This window comes from Rhamphochromis longiceps, linkage group LG16 (genome assembly GCF_057381845.1).
Source record: "Rhamphochromis longiceps isolate RC_006_pf linkage group LG16, R_longiceps_female_GT1.1, whole genome shotgun sequence".
NCBI lineage: Eukaryota > Metazoa > Chordata > Actinopteri > Cichliformes > Cichlidae > Rhamphochromis > Rhamphochromis longiceps.
The window spans coordinates 3,364,303-3,386,632 of NC_140572.1; the positions used below are offsets into that span (position 1 = coordinate 3,364,303).

At 42.6% G+C, this 22,330-nt stretch overlaps 1 protein-coding gene across 1 annotated transcript; it reads left to right on the top strand.

Annotated features, from left to right (window-relative positions):
* The first annotated feature begins 81 nt into the window (after positions 1 to 81).
* Positions 82 to 22,242, top strand: ccdc93 (CCC complex scaffolding subunit CCDC93). The gene is made up of 23 exons (XM_085383635.1): positions 82 to 223; positions 742 to 855; positions 3,041 to 3,135; positions 3,391 to 3,502; positions 3,904 to 4,002; positions 4,938 to 4,994; positions 5,124 to 5,224; positions 6,602 to 6,638; positions 6,768 to 6,860; positions 7,536 to 7,586; positions 7,797 to 7,883; positions 8,174 to 8,287; positions 8,449 to 8,511; positions 9,356 to 9,429; positions 12,849 to 12,930; positions 13,021 to 13,095; positions 13,227 to 13,298; positions 17,386 to 17,494; positions 17,611 to 17,693; positions 17,868 to 17,905; positions 18,030 to 18,114; positions 18,373 to 18,486; positions 21,623 to 22,242. Exons 1-23 carry the CDS (start codon positions 137 to 139, stop codon positions 21,677 to 21,679), a joined length of 1,899 nt encoding a protein of 632 aa, XP_085239761.1. The 5' UTR covers positions 82 to 136; the 3' UTR covers positions 21,680 to 22,242.
* Positions 22,243 to 22,330: the final 88 nt, after the last annotated feature.

The following is a 22,330-nucleotide window of genomic DNA, read 5'->3' on the forward strand; positions in this document are numbered from 1 at the left end:
TCTGCTGCTCACACTCAGAACCACTCGGTCGTTGTTATACAACATACATTCCGTTGGACACACTTGGAAACGCTGCGTTTAATATTTCCTGTCATATGCTACGGTCACGTGACTGTCATCAACAGTGCAGTTAAACATGGCGGTGGCTACGTCTGTTTTCCACAGAGTAAGAACCGGGTCGAAAATAGGCGCTCAGTATGACCAAGACGGCAACCTCATCCAGGTACAAAGTAGCTGCATCAGATTTCAACACTGCTGTGATGATGGGCTTGAGCTGTCACACTGCGGACGCATATCGATACAAGCTAACACTGAAGCTAACGGTGAAGCTAGTTTGTTAATGTTGAATTAATAACGTTTTGATGCATGCTAAACCATCCACGCAAGTAAATCCCAAAAAGTTTTTTTCTGTTGATTAATGAGCAAGAAACTGACCTCACAGCTGTTCCTTCAGTGGGCTGGTTTCAGTCACTGTGCGAAAGTACTGTTTATAAGACCGAGGAAACCTGCAGTCAGCTGAGACCGAAGAAGTCACCTGGACGGGTGACGAAACGTTTGTCCCAGTGAAAACGCTACGTCCAGACGAACAGAATCAACCTTCTGGGATTGAGTTAATAACGTTTAAAATCGTGCTAGTAGTAATTTTAGTAACAAAAAACGGAAGAGTAAATGTGAAGGTCTGAGAGCAGACGGATTAGGACCTCAGCCATGTGTGAGCTATGAAGTGTTTCTGGCCTGCAGGTGGAAACCCGGGAGGATGAAGAGCAGAGCGTGAAGCTGACAGAGATCCTGGAGCTCCTGCTGGCAGCTGGATACTTCCGAGCCCGGATTAAAGGATTGTCACCGTTTGATAAGGTATACGCTGGACTTCTGATTGCTCTTTTCTTCCTCTCTGCTCGTCTTCCATCCCAACTGGTTTTAGCAGATTAATACAACTTGTTCCTGCTGAAGGTGGAAACAAAAAAAATGTTTCACTAATTGAGCTAAACACACATCCGAGTACAAGCTGACTATAAAGGCAGTGAGGAGGTGATGTGTGACCAAAAAGTAAACAAACTTCTCCACCAAGCACTTGCTGGCTACACGGACTGGTACTGATGTAGCATCATTCTACTCAGCTGAGCATTCAAAGTGCCTCCTGACAGCTGTCATTCACCCAGTCGGTTTATCTGAGCACTCTCTGACATTGACACACACTCTCTCTACCCCCCCCCCCCCATCTTGGTTAAAGACACTTTAGCATGTGGGCTGCAGGCTTGATCAGCTCTACCACCACAGCTGGCTCCATGTGATATATGAAAGGAAGAGTAATCTGTGGGTAATAATCACTGGTGCATTGACCTGGTGGTAAAGAATGACTCTAAGCAGCCTGTTGAAAACCTTGACCCAAGATACAACCTCCCATGTAGAAAATATTTTTGTAAAATGTATTAAATTAATTTTCACCTCAGAATTCTACACGCCATATCCCATAACGACAAAGTAAATAAAGTTTTCTTGAAATTCTTGCAAATGTATTAAAGATAAATGAATAAATGACATGTAGATTATTATTTACAACTTTACCTTTGGAGAATTTAGATGACAGTCCATGATTTGGAAATTCACACACCTGTCTATATAAGGTCCCATAGTTGACAGTAGATGTCAGAGCACAAACCAATTTGAGCAGCATTCCACCAATCACACCTGTAGAGTGGCCAGGCACACGACAGCCCACCTGGTGTTTGCCAAAACACACCTCGCAGACCATGGGAAACAAAATGATCTGGTCTGATGAATCAAAGATTGAACTCTTTGGCCTGAATGCCAATCGTCATGCCAGATGGAAAACCTTATCACTTGGCCTGTACAGTCACAGGTCACCCACAAATCTGAAGGTTGGTAGTTCGATCCCTGTCTGCTCCAGTCTGCATGCCAAATATCTTTAGGCAATAAACTAACCTCAAATTGCTCTGTGATGTCAGAGTATGAATGTGTGTGAATGTTAGTTAGAAGCACGTATGTAGGAGAAGCATAGAAAAAAGTTCTGCTGTGAGTGAAGTTGCATAAAGCACTTGGAGTGCTCAGAGTAGAAAAGTGCTGTAGAAGAAGCCGTTCTTTTACAGTGAAATGTGTAATGCAGCATCACGCTGTGGGGAACTAGTTATCTTTCTAAGGGTATCTCCCTTAGAGCTACGGTGAGGAGAGGGGCTCATAGTTGAGCTGCTATGCTGCCCCTCGACACTGAGAGGAGCCAGTTGAGGTGGTTCGCGTATCTGACAAGGATGCCTCCTGGGTGAGATGTTCTGGGCTTGTCCTATCAGCAGCAGGCCTCGGTGTGCACCAAAGACATGCTGGAGAGATGATATTTCTTGGCTGGCCTGAAATGCAGCAGTGTTTCTGACTGGGCAGAGGGAGGTCTGGGGTTGCCTGCTTAGGCTACTGCCCCTGCAACCTGGCAACTGATGACTGGCACTTATATGAACACAGAAACATCAAGTCAGCAGAGATATGAATCATTCCTTTATGTCAGAACTGTTGGAGTAAAATCTGAATAAAAACATACTCCAGATATTTGAAAACTGTGTTTAGCATTAATCCCATCCTGTACTTGTTTAGATATTTGCTTAACAAGTTTAGGATCCCTGGTTGATTTCCGAGAGGAGAAACAAATCCCTTTGGGTTTGCAGCAAGGGCATCTGCTGAGCGACCTACTGTGGTGACGCCTTGTGAATGAAGGTCTCAGTAAAGCCATCATGTTTGATGATATCACCGGCAGCGGGAAAGCCACTTCTATTTATGTTCTGCATTTAGGTGTAGGTAGGCACTGCAGTATTCTCCTGAATGATGGGTGTCGCCATTCAGACAATACCAGCACATCAGCACTGATACAGGAAGAGAAGTCGAGTTGGAAGCAGAGAAACTACAGGTTTCTTTGGTTTGTTTTAGGGTTTTTCTCTCTGTTGGATTAGCTAGACCACCTCTACCGTGAACTGAAGTATTTATTGTTATTGTGCATTTAACTGAGAAAACCTCAGCTCACAGTTCTCCTCTACAGGTGGTTGGGGGTATGACCTGGTGCATCACCACCTGTAATTTTGACATAGACGTGGATCTTCTTTTCCAAGAAAACTCAACTATTGGGCAAAAAATGTGAGTGTTGGCTGATTTCTTTCCAAGTTTCTCTAGACTGGTCCAGATAAATCAATTTAAAGTGACACATCATACGAGCCACATTTGAATCCAGTTAAAAATGAATGATTTTGCTAACTTAGGAGCAGCTCAGATGGATAATGTCATCAGATATTTGGTTACATTTTTCCTTCCTTTTAAGTGTTTTTCTTTGTCTGGGTTTTGCAGTTTCACACTGGTTTCTTTCTAACAGTGGCAAGGGCTGTTTCGTTGCAGATCCTTGACAGAGAAAATTGTTTCTGTTTTACCAAAGATGAAGTGTCCTCATCGCCTGGAACCCCATCAGATCCAAGGGTTGGATTTTATCCACATTTTCCCGGTCATACAGGTACACGGAGAATTCAGCCAAACTAATCTCAGATGCATTAATGTGCTTAATGCATCTGAGGAAAGTGCTAATGAAAAGGTTAAGTGGTCTACTTAAAGTGTGCAGTGTTTCCCCTAGGCGGACCCTCACACACCCACATGCAGTGCTGACGTTTTCCTGTCATCACAGTTTCAGGGTTTCATACTTTACAGAATTCAAAACGCTGACATGATGTTTGTGATTTGTCTTTAAAGAACGTATTCATAGCCGCCTGGAAGCGTGTGAGTAACATTAGTATTAGCTAATGAGCTTTGACATCAGATCCAGTACAGCTAGCAGGTCCAGCTGGAGCATGGACATGGTCAGTCTGTATCTGCTGGTTCGTCCTTGTGTTTGATGAGCTGTGTGTTGTTTTATGCCAGTGGCTGGTGAAGCGAGCCATAGAGACGCGGGAAGAGATGGGAGATTATGTGAGAGCCTACTCCATTTCTCAGTTCCAGAAGTCCCACAGCCTTCCAGAGGTAACAGACATTCAGCATGAAGACCAGGACGTAGCTTTACTGGACACATCTTTGTATACAAAGTTCATAAAATCACTTAAAGAATTTAGTTGTTAATGACCTCTGCTCAGTGCCATTATCCCCATACCGTACACACAGGCAACAGGTCTTACTACCGTCCCGTCAACCGTGCCATTGGCTCTTGCCGCCATCCTTCTCGCTCTCTTCTCCACCCTGCTTGCAGTCTCTTCGTCTCTCCTGTGCAGCTTCCATTTCTTTGGGTGGTCAAGTCCAGGTTTTTAATTCTAATGAGTATTTAGACATCTGCTTCATGCCTGTCTCCTTCACACACACATTCTCTCTTGTTTCTGCTCTCCAAAGCAAACCTCCCCCTTTCTACTCTTTCTCTCACCTGCTTCCTCTTTCTTGGGCTTATTCTCGTATTCAACAAACAAAAAATAATAAATGGCAGGTAGGCGTAACACTACAAAAGATTTTCCAGAGAAGCCCACCTGGAGTTCCTCTGGTTAATTACATCTTGACCTACGTTCAAGTGTGATTGTTTTAACTGGACTGAGTTTATGAAAACAGAAAGTAGTCATGATATATATGAAATACAAAGTCAGACAGAAAAATAAGGCAATAAAATATTGAGTAATCAAGATAAGAAGAAAGATCTATGGGCTTGTAGTGATGATTGTACACACTCTAACTGAAAGTAATGAGACACAAAGGCATTAACATGGTAAACATCACAAGAAGGCAAGAAAGTAACGTTGGGACTTCGTGTCTCATTGTAGGAATGGGGTTCAGTGTCAGAAGTCTAACACGTTATTCAAGTTTTAATGAGTGCTGTATCACAACCCTCGCAGTCATAGAAACGTGTTTAGTGTTGGTCGGCCACATGTCATTAAACGTCCTGTGTGTAAGAGGTGCTGTTCACTGTACTGTGACAGGATAAAGAGTTCGTCCAGAGGAAAGACAAAGCAGTGAGGGCAGTGCTGGACGTGTTGGTGAGTGACGACACCGATACAAACGATACACTAAAATGAAATGCACCTGCTTAATCAGCAAAGTCAAATCGTAGGTCTGTTGTTTAGATAACTGCCGGGCTTTTTTGAATGAGCCTCGTTCTTTTCTAGGAAGTGTACAAACCACAGAGGAAGTACAGGAGGCACAGGAATGCAGAGGAGCTGCTGGATGAGGAGTCCAGGGTCCACTCCACTCTGTTGGAATATGGAAGGTGAGCTTTCACATCCGGGATGTGCATCACTTTCCCTGTTAATCCATCTTTTGCCAAAGCGGCTGTAAGACGTCTGTCTCATTTATTTGTATTTCCGTGTAAATAGAAAGCGCTGAGTTATGTCAGATCTCTCTGTCATTTCTCTTTGGAGCCATTTGTAGATCAACATTTATTCTTATAAGGCTGTTGGTGCCCTCGTTTTGTTGTTGCTTTTCTCTCTGCTGGGCTTTGTTCATATTTTCCGATGTTTATAGACCAAGCAGGATAGTAATAATAGGACTAAAATGTGCACTGGCTGCTCGCTTTATTGGACATATCTGTTAAACTGTTCTTTTTAAGTAAACACCACCCAATTACAACTTGAATGCATCTAAAACTGACCCAATCTCAGCAAAGGGCTTTTGCATCTCGCCTTCTGTTTATCTAAGAGCAGCGATGGAAAACTGATGGTACATCATCTCCTACGAGGCTGAGGGGCAGGACTGGCAGCCACCGATGTTTTTACATTTCATATAACATGGTGAAAGTTTCAGATGAGCTCAGCCATCTACCTGCTTAAATGTTGTGTTAGAAAGCAGCAGAAGAAAGGCAAGAGAACTACAATGTCTTATTTTAGAAGGATTGATTGTGATGAGGTTAAAAGTCACAAATCTGCAGAAGTTACATAATGTAAACATTCTTACACCGTTCAGTCTGTACCACGTAGATTTCAGGTAGCGCTCCACCAAGGTGCACCTAATAAGGTGGTCAGTAAATGCATAGGAATACAGAGGTTTTATGGCTGGATCAGTCGTTGGGCTGTTCCTTCTCTGGGCGCCACAAATTGACCTTCTGTGTCTAATTCCTCTCAGTGTGTCAGCGTAGATCTTAGTTTATAGGAAACGAGTCAAGAATTAAAAACCTGAGATTTAAACTTAGACAATGTTCAGTGTGTCATCTGATATATTGTTTTGTTTTTTTCATTCATCCATCCCTGTACTAGCCTCTGTACTAGAATGTCAGAGCTCTTGCTGTAAGTACTGTATAACTGTGTGAAGCTGGGGGGGGGGGGGGCAGCATCTGCTTACAGCACCCTGTGTTGTGGTTCAACATGTTTGTCAGAGAATGCAAACAGTGCACACTTATTTTGGCATGATGGACTGTGGTGCTGCTTCACTGCACTCCTGCATTTTATTTTATGTTTTTTAGTTAAACAGACACTGCAGATCGAGGAACCATGTAGTTTGTCCACCTGATGGATTCATGCGCTTTCTTGTGCTGATACTTTTTTATCGCATGATGTAAATGAATTTTGGGGGTTTGGGGTAAAAAGAAGAGTAAACTTTATTCCAATCTGAAGTCATATCTCATACTCGTTGTTTGTTTTGTTTTTTCCAGGCGATATGGATTCAGCAAGCAGAGCAAACAAGACAAGGTAGGCGCCTGAAGGCCTGGACTGTAGCTGCTTCCACTGTGGGTAGAGCTGCAGGGAGGTTCGGCTGCTCTCTGGTCAGCAAGGATTTTGCTCCGTTCTTCATCTTCTCTTCTTTTTGCCCCTTTTCAGGTCGATGAGGGGAAGGTTTCACTGGCCGGTGGCTCTCAGGCAGCATCTCATGGGGTGGTGTCAGAGGAAGAGGACCTGCAGGCAGTAGAGGAAGTGAGAACTTTATTTACTGAGCATTTTATACAGAAAGACAAATTAGGCACACGTTTACAGTAGAGGGCAAAAAATGATCCGCTAAGCCTTTCAGTTTAAACATTTAATTCACTTCAGTTTTATTTATGTGGCACAAAATCACAACAGTAAGTCACCTGAAGGTGCTTTATACTGTAAGAAAAAGACCCAAGGAAGTACTAGGCAACAGTGCCACAACTCAGAGTAAATACAGACTTAAAGTTCAGCTGTACACATTTGAACCACAATCAGCTCCCACAGAAACTCACAGAGATTCACAGTGAATCATAACTTTTGTGTACTGTCAGGACTGTTAACAGTGAGCCAAGTTTAGTTTTAGCTGGAATGAAAAGCAGCTTGATAAGACAGTAACTGAGCTCGTCTACTGTTATTTGGGTTGAACTTTTGTCTCGTGCTCTTGTTCTTGATTTTCCTGTTGTTCCTGGGCCTTAAAATAATGCTGTTTGGTGTGGGCTTTGCCATTTTAGAAGTACAACAAAAATCTATAGCTCACTAATGAATAGGAAAAACTCAAAGCCAGCGTGTGGAAGCTCTCAGGTTGTTGTGATCTGTGTCATCGGTCTGTTAAAAAGCCTGGAATAATAAAATAAGACCATATTGTGTTCAACAAATAAATGACATTTATTTTCTTCCTAGATGCGAATTAAAACGTTGATGACCAACATGGCTGCCATGGCAACAGAGGAGGTATGTAAATAAAACACACGGCACAGAGAAGCAGAACATTTCTGCATCCGGACAACCCAAACATATAAATGTATGTAAAGGAGCCAAATAGTGGCTGTTCTGATATTCAGCTGTCACTGAATAATCTTGTTGATTGCATGGAGTTTTCTTTGATTCCTGTTGCCTTTCCTCACCGCTGCACTGTGGTAGTGACTGAGCCTGTGTTTTCAGGGGAAGCTGACAGCAAGTGCAGTGGGTCAGCTCGTCGGGCTGCAGTCTGAAGAGATCAAACAGTTTGCTTCTGAGTACGCCGAGAAGGTAAGCAGCTCTACACTGTCTGGTCCAAGTTTAGACTGCAGTTGCTGTGTTAGTCAAAGAGAGGGTGATCTTATAGTACAGTTCTGTCCTAAACACCAGCTGTATATAAGATGCTGCTGTGTGTTGGCAGCTTTTTAAAGTGTTCATTCGGACTTTCTTCTTAATCAAACGCAGTGAAAAAATCACCAGTTAGCATGAATCCAAACCAGAATGTCACCTAATGGTAGACATCTTCATCTTTCTAAGAGCATTGCTTTGCTGACTGTTGTGTCCTCCTTGTGTCCCTGCAGCAGTTAGAGCTGTCCTCAGAGGAGCATGAGCATTATGGCCCACTGCAGCAGCACCACAGGGTGGTCGCCTCGCTCAACAAACAGATCCAGCAGAAGACTAAAGAGCTGGGGGAGGTGTGTAGGTCACTGTGGTTTAATGAATGTGCCGTCCTCAACTGTGTCTCGGTAACTGTGAAGCAAACTTTTGATCCTAATGTAGCAAAAGCATGAAGTGATTTGGTTGTGGCAGTCGTAATAGTGTCAGAGCTTTGACTGTATCTGTTTTGTGGCCACAGCTGCAAGCCAAGCATGCAGAGGTGAAGATGGGCTGTGATGAGGACAAGAGGAAACTAACGGAGGTGAGCTCAGGTCAAGGCTTACTTCACTGCCCAGTATGGATCTGATCCACTGGTTTACCTCCAACCATGGTACAAATGAAAGTGCAGCCTCTTAATGATAGAAAAACACCTGGTCCTTCAAATGAACAACAACACCTGATATATTACACTGTGATTGTTTAACACACACACACACACACACACACACACAGTGTTTCAGAAAATGAGCTGGGACACAAAATCACCTTTGCATTTAAGAAGTGACCTATTTTGTTGTCACCACAGGACAGGGAATCAGAAATGTCAGAGGTCAAGTTTTCTGAAAGTCTTGCAAATGCGATGACTTGAGAACAAGGCGACGTAGGATTTTGATGGCACTGGTGTATGGGTGTACTGGTACCAGCTGCTGCTGCCAGTATTTATGGAGTTTGTCTGAGCTGGGTCCACTTCTGGGAATCTTTTTTTTTTTTTGTAATAATAACACCATAACACTTTCCACTGAGGGGCAGCATTTTTGCTTTTTTAAGACCGTTGGTCTACATTCGATTAACAGCACCTGGATATTGGTACCAATGCCTGGGCCACACGTTTGCCTGACCTCTTTGGTCCATCTGAAGCTCTGGTCCAGATCTGGGAGGAGACTCCCTGGGATGCCATCCATCATCTCATCCTCTCATCATCAGGATGCGCCTTCTCTTCCACATGCATGTACATGTAGAGTTGTTCACATTGAAATAGAATTAGTCAAAACTGTTTGGCAAAGAACTGAGCTAAAACGTTCAGTGAAATGTCCAGTGTAATATGTTTTACATTTCAGGGAGCTATCAGCCATTCAGATGCTTTGATCAGTAGCTTTAATTTGCAGGCTACAAAGGTGTCAGAGACTTTGGGGAAAGAGTTGGTGTGTTTGGAAGAAGTGGAGGAGCAGGCTGACAGGAGGTGAGTCAACAAAAACGGTCCTTCTGTTATCTGCTAACGTTTTATTCTCAAGAACTGCGAACTCAAAATATTCACACACATGTGCGTTGAAATGTTTTCTAATCTAAATCTTGAATATACATTTTTTATACACTTTTTTTTAACAATACATCAACCAGTTCCCCACCTAGTATATATTCTTGTTGGAGTAAAATTGAATGTACTGGTAGTTACACAGCACCTTTGTAATGTGGACACTGTCTGCTCCACATTAGAATAAAAAATAAAGGTAAAATGTGCTGTCAAACATAGATGGGCACCTACTGATGGGCTTGTTGCCATAATATGCCATTTTATGTTGTAACTTTACTGCACTCTGTGTGGTTTGATGACAGCATTTTGTGGGTTATTTTGTAAGTGATTTATTGCCAGCAACAGATTATCTGAGAGCTGCTAATTATGGATTTCATTTTCTGCCCAGAAAGAGCGTTCAATACATATTATCTTTAGAAGACTGCATTTCCCAGAATCCCTTTCAGTAGAGATGGGAGGTACTCCTGTTTGGCTAGGGAAGGAAAAGTTCTGCAGGAAGCCAGCATGTATGTTGCTCTGATGTTGGTCAGTTTTTGTTGTACGGCCCTTTTTTGAAGGCGATTGTTTCTGTAACTGATGTTCGATCCATTTTCTTGGCTAAGTGGATTTGCCACATTTTGTATTGACAAACATAGTGTGTGATTGCTGTACTAAAATGGGCTCGACCCTTTAATCTGCAGAGCTGGTTTGAGCAGCTTCTTGTAGATCTCTACAGTGGTGTTGACAAAGTCTTTGCCCCCTTCCTGTGGTTTGGGGGGGGGTTCGGCCCGCTCGTCTTTGAATTGTTGTAATTCTGCCACATGCGAGGGTTTTGGAGCATGAACCGAAAGTGCAGCACCCGATTGAATCCTGACGATGAATAAATAAACACTTTAATAACACTATTTGTAAAAAAATCTATTGCGTAGATGGCTTACCAGCAGTTTTACTAATAATGCATGGATTGCACCGTTTTAAAATGCAGTAAATTGCCTGCTGTGAACCTCCTGTATTTTATTTTTTGGACTCTCCTTCCACGCTCTGCACTCTGATAAATCCAGGAAAAACTGACAGAAAGTATTTACTGAAAAATAATATAAAAAAACAATCATTTTTTCCTATTCCGTTTTTGCTATTCTGTTTTTATTGCCACACTTCGTTTGCATTGAAACTATCATCAAGGTTCTAAAATCAACTAACGATCGAAGAACCTTCAACGAACACGCCGTCAGCTCAGCCCAATGTCGTTTGTTTGGGTTTTTTTATTTATTTATTTATTTTTAGAACAAACAAGTAAAAGATGAATCACCTCTATCACAAAATGGTAAATGGCCTGCATTTGTATAGCGCTTTTCTAGTCCATAGGACCCCAAAGCGCTTCACACTACATTCAGTCATTCACCCATTCACACACACATTCACACACTGGCGATGGCAAGCTACATTGTAGCCACAGCTGCCCTGGGGCGCACTGACAGAGGCGAGGCTGCCGGACACTGGCGCCACCGGGCCCTCTGACCACCACCAAAATGATGTCTAATATCATTATAGCAGCACATGCTATGATATATGAAGACGTCTCCTCAGTGTTGAAAGTCCAGTGTAAACAACAGCAGTCACATCTTGTGGTGAAGAAGTTCTTTAAAATCAAATGACTGGCTGCCTGTTCAGCTGCAGCAGTGCAGCAGCAAATGTAACCCGTGATTCTGGGCCTACCCGACACTGGACTTTGCCCTCTGTGCATCTATGAAGCAGCTTTGAGTAATAATAGGTTTATTTCCTGTTAATAGACCTGCTCATTTGTACTTTTGCAGTCCATGTGGTGGGAAGCATCCGTGTGCTGCTCAGTAAGCAGTCTCATGGTTGTTCTTGTGTTGCCTGATGAGTCTGTTTGAATGTGTTATTAACTGGTTTACATTAGGGCTGCTCAATTAATCGAATTTTAATCACGATTACGATCTGGGCTTTCAACGATCATTAAAAATGACTGAGCCGATTATTAGCCCCTCCCTCATTTATCCGCGACACCTTAAAGGCCGGTCCGTGAAAATATTGTCGGGCATAAACCGTCCGTGGCGCAAAAAAGGTTGGAGACCGCTGATTAAGAGGACCCGAGGGAAGCTCGGAAAGCTAAGCAGAAGTTATTTGGAGAGGAGAGTGACTGCTGTTGGTTGAAAAGAGAGGTAAAAAAAACTTCAGTGGTGTTGCACACTATTTTATATTATTTTTTTAAAGTCATTGTTAACCCTTTAAAGCCGGTCAGAGCAGCACGCTCCGTTTTGCGTAACTATTTTTAAATCCCTGTAGAACCTGAACCGTGTAAGCTAGCGCAATAATTTGTTTTGCATATGAAACCGGAGGAGTTGTACTTACATCTGATGCCATCAGCTTGTCCTCGGTCACGGTTTCCTTCCACATATAGCTTTGCAAAAATTGCATAAAAAGCGCTTGCAGGTACAAAAACATAATATTCCAGAAACACGCTTTGCCGTTCCTATCAGCTGTTCGTAACACTTCCCACAGTGAAATGATGCACATGCTGTTTTCTTTGCAAATTTGCATCATAGGATTGTTTTGTTTTTCCTGCAGTATATAAAAATTGGTGTATCTCCAAAATAAAACTATGAAGACACTCAAAATAAATTTCCTGTTGTTGTAAACTATTTTTTGCAACTTTATTGTATTTAAAGTTTTGAGGGATAAACCTCTTAAACTTCTCCAAGTAGAAATATATGTAAACAAAACAAAAGCGATTTTCAATTTTTTTTGTAGTTTATTGCACTTTTTTGCAATTTATGTAATTACTATGCACTTAATGCATACATATTATTAAAATATGGGCTATAACAGTTGTATTGATGTATAGCAACTTGAAATGCTCCCACAAATGGCACTACAGCATGTACAAAAAATAAATAAAAATAATATAAGCTCTGGTGGACTTGGTTCTATAGTAGGTCTTAAAGGGTTAAATAAATATCGTCAAATAATCGTGATCTCAATTTCAGTGAAAATAATCGTGATTATCATTTTTGCCATAATCGAGCAGCCCTAGTTTACATTACTAACTAACACATGCTGCTGTCTTCTCTGTTAGCACACCACAAACACAGACACCCCATGTCCAGTATGTACTCCCTGCTGCTCCATTTGTATGAAGAATAAACTATTCCTTCTCCAGACTCTGATCAGAATTAAGTCCATATTGTTTCTGCCTCAACCAGCTTATATTTAATGCTAGAGTTTGAATCGACTGTGGAAGTTTTAGTGACAATTGTACTAAAACACATGAGGTTACTGGCAGTGACAAAATGTGTCTCCTTTCATCAGTCGGTGACTTTCTGATCAAATGTTTCTTTGTTGAACAGGCTGCTCGATAAGCTGAGGGCTCTGGTGACGATGAACGAGAACCTGAAGCAGCAGGAGCAGGAGTTCCGCACACACTGCAGAGTGAGCATCGATGCAATCACTGTCACTGTGTATCCTGCTGATGGTCACTAGCACCATTTCTTCCTCTTAATGCCTGAGCTCTGTATGCAGGAAGAGATGGCTCGTCTGCAGAGGAACATTCAGGAGCTAAAGTCTGCATCAGGACAGGATACAGAGGAAGAGAAGGTACATATCATACGCTGGCTGTCGTCTCTTACAGTATAAAGTCATTGTTGCCGTTCCTAGATTGTGAGTAGGTGAAAGTTAACTTGAGCTTTCCACTCAGATTTGATTTACAGCACTTTCTCTTTCCTTAGGAGAGGGACCAGCTGATTGACAAACAGTACAACACAGGGAGAGAGAAGCTACAGAAGATCCGCCTGCTCATGGTAACTACTTCTTAAACCACCCTAACAACTGTAAGTCGAACAGGTGGTCGGGTCTCTCGCGCCCCAATCCTGGGTTTCAGCACCGCTGTAAACGATGCACGACAGACCCGACCACGTGTTTGCAATTTTTGTACACCTCTTTATTGCGGCTGTCGACTAACACACACAGCTGCAGCGGTTGCGCATGTTATTATCCTGCATGCCGCGAATTTCTTTGTTCTCCCGTAAAAGTGATTCCGATGTTAAACATTAGTTCCACGTGACTTTCCTGCCAGGTAACCTGCGCCCCACCTGTCAGAACTCTGCGCCCCCACACTTTGAGAACCAGTGATCTAAACTAACACAAACCTCCTGGTAAAGAGTAAATCAGTTTGCTAACCAGTTATTAAACCATGGACTCTTTTTAGTCTTTGGTACACTTCTATATTGTTCTTTCTTTGTGAGTTATGTTTGCTGATTTTTGGTTTGTGTTTTGTTGGTTTGGGAGAAGACTCAGTTTTGAGGGGATAACCGAGGCAGAAAAGCTGATTAAAATCTCTCACATTACAAAACTCGCTATTGCTCTCGCTCTCTTTCACCGCTGTCACTCCCAAATCTTTCCCCTCTTCCTAAGCAGCCAAATTCCATGTGTTGCCACATCATATTTTGATTGGTTGACAGTGGTGCATTTTTCTACCAGTAGGAAAGGGGTGTTGTCCCCCATGTCTGTGACACTATATATTGTAACCCTACAATAATAATGAGTATATCCCAACAATCAAATGACCCCCTTGAGCAAGCACTTGGGTAGTTACCTACACAAGTCCCTGAGTCAAACCTATCTCTTCGTGATACTCTGCAGTTGAGTAAAAAGGATGTTTTTTATGATGAAAAGTAAATTGGCCCCAGGACCGGGACGGGGAACTCCGAGAAGCTGTTTCTTTATCTCCTGTACCTCCACCAAGGACGTCATGTTTTTGGTAGTGTCTGCATGCGTCTGTGTAATCAGTCTGTTTGTAAACACGCTAGCTCAAAAAGGTTTGAATGAATTCTGATAAAACTTGGTAAGGCTTTCTAAGTAGCTGCTATTTTGCCCCTCTGGTGTTTCTGGGCCCCACTTATCTATTGCCCATTCATCTTAGCCGCTATAACACCTGACAGGAGCTTCCATGTTGTGCTGAAACCAGTCCTTTCTGGGGGGGATCCTTGGGGATCAGGACTGTCCTGCCTTCAGTTAGCCATTCTCAGTGTGTCTCATCTATTAGCAGCTTTGTTGGGGCTGTTCCTTGAGAATACACCTTGGATGGTTCACTGGAGAACATCTGGTTTATCTCCCTGGCTTCTATCTCTGTGGTCTCTTCGACGGCAAGCCAAGGCTGTGAGTCTTTGCTTGGCTGTTTCCAAGGCCTCGGGAATGGACAGTTTGCTGTACTTGTTTTCACACCTTTGTGCAGCTCCAATAGTTGACTGATTTCCATCTGTGCTGCCTTGATCTTGGCCTCTAATCTCTTTCTCCGTGGAGGGTACTGCTCCTTGTGGCTGTTCATCTTAGAGCCGATCGCCTCAGTTATCACTGCTGCCATGGTGTCAGGTTTGTTTCAGTGATCGTCACATCAAGGATTGTCCATAATCCTTCATTCACATCTTCTGGTAGACCTCCAGAGTGTATGTCACGTAGTCTTGGTATTTGGCTATGGATGGTCCAGGTTTCCAGCTTAGTTATGATCCTCTTTTTTTTAGGTCCGCTTCTCTTGCACTCAATGTCTTCAATGCACTAGTTGTTCTTAGTGCTTGGTACCTAATCTCAGAGGGTGGGGATGATGATATCTCCCCCCTCACCTGAGGTACTGGCTCCTACTTGCAGCAAGAATTGTGTTGGACCTCATCTCTAGTTGTGATTGCAGATGCTTATTCCAGATGTTGGAACCCTGACCAACAGGCAAAAACATGGCTGTGCCATGGGCTCCCCGGTGTCACCTATTGTAGCCAACCTTTCCATGGAGGAAGTAGAGAGAAAGACTCTTGGCTCTTTTAAAGGGAGAGTACCCAGCCACTGGTACAGATATGTAGACGACACCTGGGTCAAAATCAAAACCCACGAAGTAGAATCCCTCACTGCTCACATCAGTGCTGTGGATAAAAACACCAAGTTCACCAGGGAAGGCACAAAGGATGACTGTTTGCTATTCCTGGACTGTGCTGTGCACATTGAGGAGAATGGAAACGTCAACACTGAAGTTTACCAGAAGCCCACACACATGGACCAGTACCACCTCTTTGACTGCCTGAAGGGACAAAGAAGGAACACACACATGTCAGGGAAGCGCTTAAAACATGTGATTATCTTAATTGGCCTTTTATCAAGTCAGCAAAGAGGCACAGAAAAGACGATCAGACACCAGCGAGGGAGGAAAAGAAAGACAAACGCAACAACATTGTCATCCCCTATGTAGCCGGTGTTCAGACCCAGCAACACACTCAGACACAAACTGGTTCACCCGAAAAACAAAACACCAAAACACAGACTTAACAATGTGGTGTTTGCTGTACAGTGCAGCGAGGAATGCCCAGACCTCTACATTGGAGAGACCAAACAGCCACTTCACAAGCGCATGGCACAACACAGAAGAGCCACCTCCACAGGACAAGACTCAGCAGTCCATCTGCATCTAAAGGTCAAAGGTCACTCTTCGAGGATGCCAATGTTCACATTTTGGACAGAGAGGACAGATGGTTTGAAAGAGGAGTGAAAGAAGCATCTATGTCCACTGTGAGCGACCATCTTTGAACAGAGGGCGGGGCTTATGACACCAACTGTCTGCCATCTATAATCCAGTTTTGAGATCCCTTCACAGACACCTTAACGCCCACTCACATCCTGGGCCATCTGACCTCAGGAAATCACATGAATCACATGATAGGGTGGGGCCAGGTTTCCCAATGAGCTCACCTGAAACCCTGGCTGATTGTGAACCACACCCGCTTTCACACCTTGGCTCATGTGATTAGGTAGAGGATCATTAGGAGGTCATTTTGTCCCTCTCGGGGGGAACCTTCCACAGAGCTTAAATCTGGGACTCTCCACCATTTGACCCTGGAACAGAAGAATCTTCTCGGATGAGAGGTGAAACGTCTTCAAGCAACTTAAAGAAGTCCAGACGCTTTTCGTTCCAAGCTCCTTAGAACCCTGACCTAGTAGTTGTTTACTTTTAGTCTAGATTTTGGGTGTCAGAAAATCCATAGGTGCTACATGCTCTTCATGTAACCCCTTCCACAAGAATTACTTGCATATTAATATACCACCAGCTCCCTATTCTCATCCCTTGTGCCTTCTTGCTCCATTAGCCCACTTCTCAATACTGGTTCCTCAATAACAGACACATACCTTGTTAATCCGGGCAACAGCTGAGTCTGTAAGGCTTCACTCATATATTTTTCGCGCAAACTTGAAGGTAGGCTGGGATGGCATGTGGGGCATTCTCCCAAACTTTTCCCACAAAGTTAGGAGAATGAAATTATCCAAAAAGTCTCCTTTCACTGGAGCTAAGGGTATGTGCTCAACTCCTGAAAAATAACCCCACGTCATAATCCCCCATTCCACCAAACTTTACACTTGGCAACCCCCAAACCTAGACAAGAGCTCCATGGAATGGGTTTCCATGACCAAGCAGCTGCATCCGAGGCTTTGTATTGCACTTGATGTAAGGCTTGGATGCAGCTGCTCGACTGTGGAAACCCATTCCACGAAGCTCTTGACTTTTACATGGCCTACCACTTCCTGGCTGCGTTGCTGTCCTTCCCAGTGGCTTCATATTTGTTATAAACCAACAATAGTTGACCGTGGAATATTTATTAGTAAGGAAACATCACGACTGGACTTGTTGCACAGGTGGCATCCTATCATAGTACTACGCTGGAATTCACAAATGTTTTTAGAAGCAGGGGAGACTTCAAGTTACAGATGGACAAACTGGCGATCACTAACCAACCGCATTTAGTGGTGGACAAAAAGTCTTGTTTAGTGATCGATGTAGCAAGCCCAAGTGATAACTACATCAGGAACGTATTCACTCATTCATATATGTATATATCGCTTCACTCTTCACAGGCTCGCAGGAACCGAGAGATTGCCATCTTGCAGAGGAAGATTGATGAGGTGCCAAGCCGAGCTGAGCTGACACAGTATCAGAAGAGGTTCATTGAACTCTACAGTCAAGGTAATTTCCTCCTGTTCATCTGCTTTGACCAGTGTTGTTGCTGTGTGCAGGTCACAAATGAACCCCATAAAAATCAGGAGTTATAAAGAAATGCTTGTTCTTTTTGTGCCTTTCAGTTTCTGCTACTCACAAAGAGACTAAGCAATTCTTCACTCTGTATAATACACTGGATGATAAGAAAGTCTATCTTGAGAAGGAGGTAAGTAACCACAGCAGACCCCTGTCAGCAGGGTGCGCAATGATTGCCAGTAAAATTTCTGATAGCATTTGGCTTTTGTTTCACTTGAGACATGTGACTGATTAAACACCTTGGTAAGTGTCACAAATAGACTCGTACTTAATGCTATTCATAACAAAATTTTAATTTCTGTAGGTGAACCTCTTGAATTCTATTCATGACAACTTCCAACAGTAAGTATAATTCTGCTCATTTGTCACGTCTAACACTGATGTTGTTCCAGTGAATAGTTTTCTATCAGTACGTTTCTTAGCTCATTGCAGTGAAACAGTGCTAACGTCCTCTACTCTTGTTCAGAGCCATGTCGTCTTCAGCTGCCAAAGAGCAGTTCCTCAAACAGATGGAGCAGATAGTCGAGGGAATCAAACAGAATCGCATCAAGGTACAAGTCTTTCTGTAAAAGGGGAATTCTGCTGCTCTTCTCTTTATAAACGTGCGTTATAGGGATGGAACCAAATTACAGATTTAGTGGTCAGTATCAGGAACACACAAAAATGTTTTTGATAATGCTGACTACAGATAAGATAATGAGCTCAGGGTATATGGACCCGCATGTCACAGCCTAATGATGCAAAGTTTGTCCTGTTTCGAGACAGACTCCCGCAGTACTGGTACGGCATGTGTTTCTCTGCTTTTTCAGATGGAGAAAAAGAAGCAGGAGAACAAGATGAGGCGAGATCAGCTGAATGATGAGTACCTGGAGCTCCTTGACAAGCAGAGGCTGTATTTCAAAACTGTCAAGGACTTTAAAGAGGTAAGAAAAGCATGTGCTTAAGTGCTGCTGGCTGTTTCTGAGAGGGCATTTACAGTTAGAGCATACCATTACAATGAAAGATGAATGCTATTCAGTAAGGTATAGTGAGCTATTATTCTTAGGGATAAAGATGGGTTTCACAAAACATAACACCTAATCGTGTTGGAAGATACAAACTGTAGCCTTCAGAATGGCTGTGAAGCAAAAAAATCAAAAGTGTCACAACCAACGACTGCCGTGTTAGACAGCGTTAGTGATAAATGGATGTGCCTACAAAAGTGAACAGTTAGTGTTTGTTGACAAATGTTTCATAGTTTGGTGTTTTATTGAAAAATGACCTCAGAATGATGTGAGGTCATTCGCAGTCATGCCCGAGTTTCTCCCAATCTCAGTTTGGAAAGCTACATTCAACAGAAAGTTATTCACTCAGTCATCTTCTCTCAAATTAACCCACTCATTATTTTATCGATTGTCCTGATTTAAGACATAGAAGCATTTAAAATAAGTCCCTGAACATCCTCTCTCCTGACCACCTCTAGATCTTTCAGCTTACAGGGTTGAAATACAAAACAAAAATTCTTAGCAGATTTCTATCTGAATGTGCTGTAACGATACAACATTTAAATATAAGAAAGAAATTAGAATTACTATCATTTTCTTCAATGCCATGTGCTAACACAATGCAGAGAAGCTACCGAAACTTTACTATAAAACAGGTCAATAATTCAATTTAATTTTTATAGAATATACTGTCACATCTGAACAAGTCGCCTCAAAGCGCTTTATATTGTAAGGTAAAGACAACATTACTGTTACTAATTGAAGAAAACAGGTTCAGAGTTATCGCTCTAAGTGCTGTGAATTTCCATTCATCCATCTTCTTCTGCTGCCTGGTCGTGGGCGCAGCAGACCTCCCCCTCCTCAGCCTCCTCCTCCAGCTCGGCCAGCCGAGAGAGATAATCCAGCGTCTAAAATCCTTACCCTGTCTCTAAGGGAGAGGCCAGCCAACTTTCAGAGAAAGCTCATTTACACCACTTCATCCATGATCTTGTTCTTTCAGGGTGAGGACCTGAGGTCCATCTTGTTCTTTCCATTCAGCTGAGTCCTGTGGACTTGCTTTTTACTGTGTGCAGGTATTTGGTGGTTGGAGCCTCTTTGTGGCTCCCATTTGCCCGTGGGATTACCAAGTACTTGTCTGCAATCCCCTCAGTTCTGACTACTAAGTAGTAGTTACCATCCAACTACACTTCTCCAGCCTGAAAGACATTCCAGTGCCGTTGGTGTAGATCAGTAAATCGATGTCTTGTCCTGGCATACAGCTTGATGTCATCCATGTAGAGGAGGTGGTTGGCATTGGTCCATTCCAGTCCAGGGGTTCAGGACTATGCAGAACAGCAGTGGGAACAGAGCATTTCCTTGGTAAATCCTGCTCTTGATAGTGACTCATCCTATTGGCTTGAAGCTGGCCTGTAGTGATGTTCGCCACATCCCCATGGAGTTCCTAACGGAGGCTCTTAGGGTCCTGTTGATCTTTTGTAGTTCTAGGCATTCATGGATCCATGTGTGCGGCACTGAGTCATAGGCTTAGCCCACAGGTAGGTCTGGTCTTGCACTGTTGAGTGACTCTTCTGTCCACCAGTTGGTGGTGCTTCGCCCCTCCGGTGGTGCTCCTGCTAATTCCTTTCTGTGGCTCCACTCATGTATCGAGCCATAAGCCTGTTCACCTTAGCCACTATGATGCCTGACGGGAGCCTCAATGTGGTAGTGAGAAAACATATTTGGTAGTTGGATGGGACCAGTCTCCTCTGGGGATCCATGGGACTCGGGAATGTCCGGCCTTCAGTTAGCTGTTCTTTGTGTGTCGCATCCATTAGCAGCTGGTTCATTTGTGGTGCGAGACAGTAGGCATGAATCATGACAGGGTATACCTCAGATGGTTTAGTAGAGCACAGCTGGTTTATTCTCCTGCCTTCTGTCTCTCTGGTAACAAGCTATACCTCTTCAACTCAGGCTGTGAGTCTGTCCTTGGCAGTCCTGCCATGGAGTAGATCAGCTGATTAGTCAGCTGTTTGGTGGGCTTCTGCACTTAAACCAGCGCCATCCTCAGCCTTCTCTTTAGCTTAAACCAGGAAAGAATGAAAAAAGCAGTCTGATAATTCAAGAAAACAGAAAAAATATTCACTGCAAATTATGCAAATCGATCACAAGACAATGTGAAACAAATGTGCACACCACCATTTAGAAAACAGTGTGTCATAATATATTAAAACAAATTAACCAAATAAATTACATGACTTGTGTGCTGTATAGTTTGCAGTCAATAAAGCAACACTTTTGTTTCAGCAAACACAGTTAAATATGAAAAAGTGGGAGTGTAAATCTTACCCATGTTCTATTCAAACATGCAAATATAACTGAAATAACAAGAGAAAAGAAGAAAAAACTTCAAGTTTTCATGTGTCTCTATAGCTACAATGTGCATGCTGAAAAAGGAGTAGAATGAAGTTTTAATATGAATGTTAAATATAGATAATGTCATCAGATTACTTGTTTATGCCTCCCAGTGTTTGAATTGGGTGTCTGCGGTTGTAGCTTTCCAAACACAGAGTTGAAGAGTGCCATCTAGTGGACAAACTGTGCAGTGCCATCAAATAACATTGTTAAAAGGTGTTTCTCCCAGGTCTCGTTTTTTTGTGTGTGTTGTTGGTGGTGGTGGTTTTTTTATGTGTATATATATCTTTGTTTTTTCCTGTGTATTTCCCATAATAACTGTCGATACCTATAGATCATAGCTAACATCAGCCAATATCAACCCACTCTAATAAAAAAAATGCTTTAATCAACAAGATTTGCAGATTTGATTTGAGCTGTCTTTTTGATTAAAGAGTCGCCTCAGAATTAAAAATGCTTTGCAGTAAATCACAGGTCACGATTGAGTGGATTGAGATTAGGCTTTATACTGAAAAATGATCATTGCATCCTAGTTTCTACTATAGGTCTGCCTTAAATAAAGGCTTGTTACTTTCTGCTGTTGAGGTCCATAATCTGTATTTCAGGAAATGTGCTATAATAATTTTCAACAATGACCCTCTGAGTGTAATGATCATGTAACAATAATAACTTTTTTCCCCACTAGGAGTGTCGGAAGAATGAGATGCTGCTGTCTAAACTGAGAGCTAAAGGAGCCTCTTAGCTCCGACCCTTCTGTTGGTGTGTCTCATTCTAAGTAATAAATATGATGCAAACCAGTTACTAATCGAATTACTTGGATGACTTTCATATAAAATCCTGGACATGAACTGTGTTCTTCACATGTGCCAGATGCAGCAGACTGGACGACGTAAATGCAAATCATTGTTTTAATCACACCTTCTGTAACATCATAGTGTCACTAATTAAGACCACGATCAGCCAGTTCTACCTAATGTTTTACATTTCATGGTGAACATAACAATAAAAAACTTAACCAGAGCTCCACAACAGTCTTGCAAGTCATGACATTGTGTTTAATAATACTGGGCAACTTTTACTAACTCCCCGCACTGCACTGACTGTGAACTATACGTACGTCTTTATGATGATCATGAGTTCAGGCTGCAACAGTGAAGAGAATCCCATAACCTGTAATAATGATGGTTTTGTGTTGGAGAGTTTCCTGGTGTATTTACATGCCTCTGAAGATTGTCTTCCATGTACCATCCAATCACCATGGATGCAGTATTTAATGAATAAAGAATTGCTTATACAAACAGCAAACTCTGTGGTCTGTCTCATCTCAGATAGGATAACTAGTGCTGGGTATCGTTACTGATTTCTATAACTGATTCAATTCCAATTCACAAGG

What these genes read in the sequence shown, in the direction of transcription:
- ccdc93 (XM_085383635.1), top strand. Translation starts at nt 137, where the DNA reads ATGGCGGTGGCTACGTCTGTTTTCCACAGAGTAAGAACCGGGTCGAAA. An exon ending in ACTCTGTTGGAATATGGAAG is followed by an intron (nt 5,225 to 6,601) that starts GTGAGCTTTCAC and finishes TGTTTTTTCCAG; the next exon opens with GCGATATGGATTCAGCAAGC. An exon ending in CTGTCAAGGACTTTAAAGAG is followed by an intron (nt 18,487 to 21,622) that starts GTAAGAAAAGCA and finishes TTTCCCCACTAG; the next exon opens with GAGTGTCGGAAGAATGAGAT.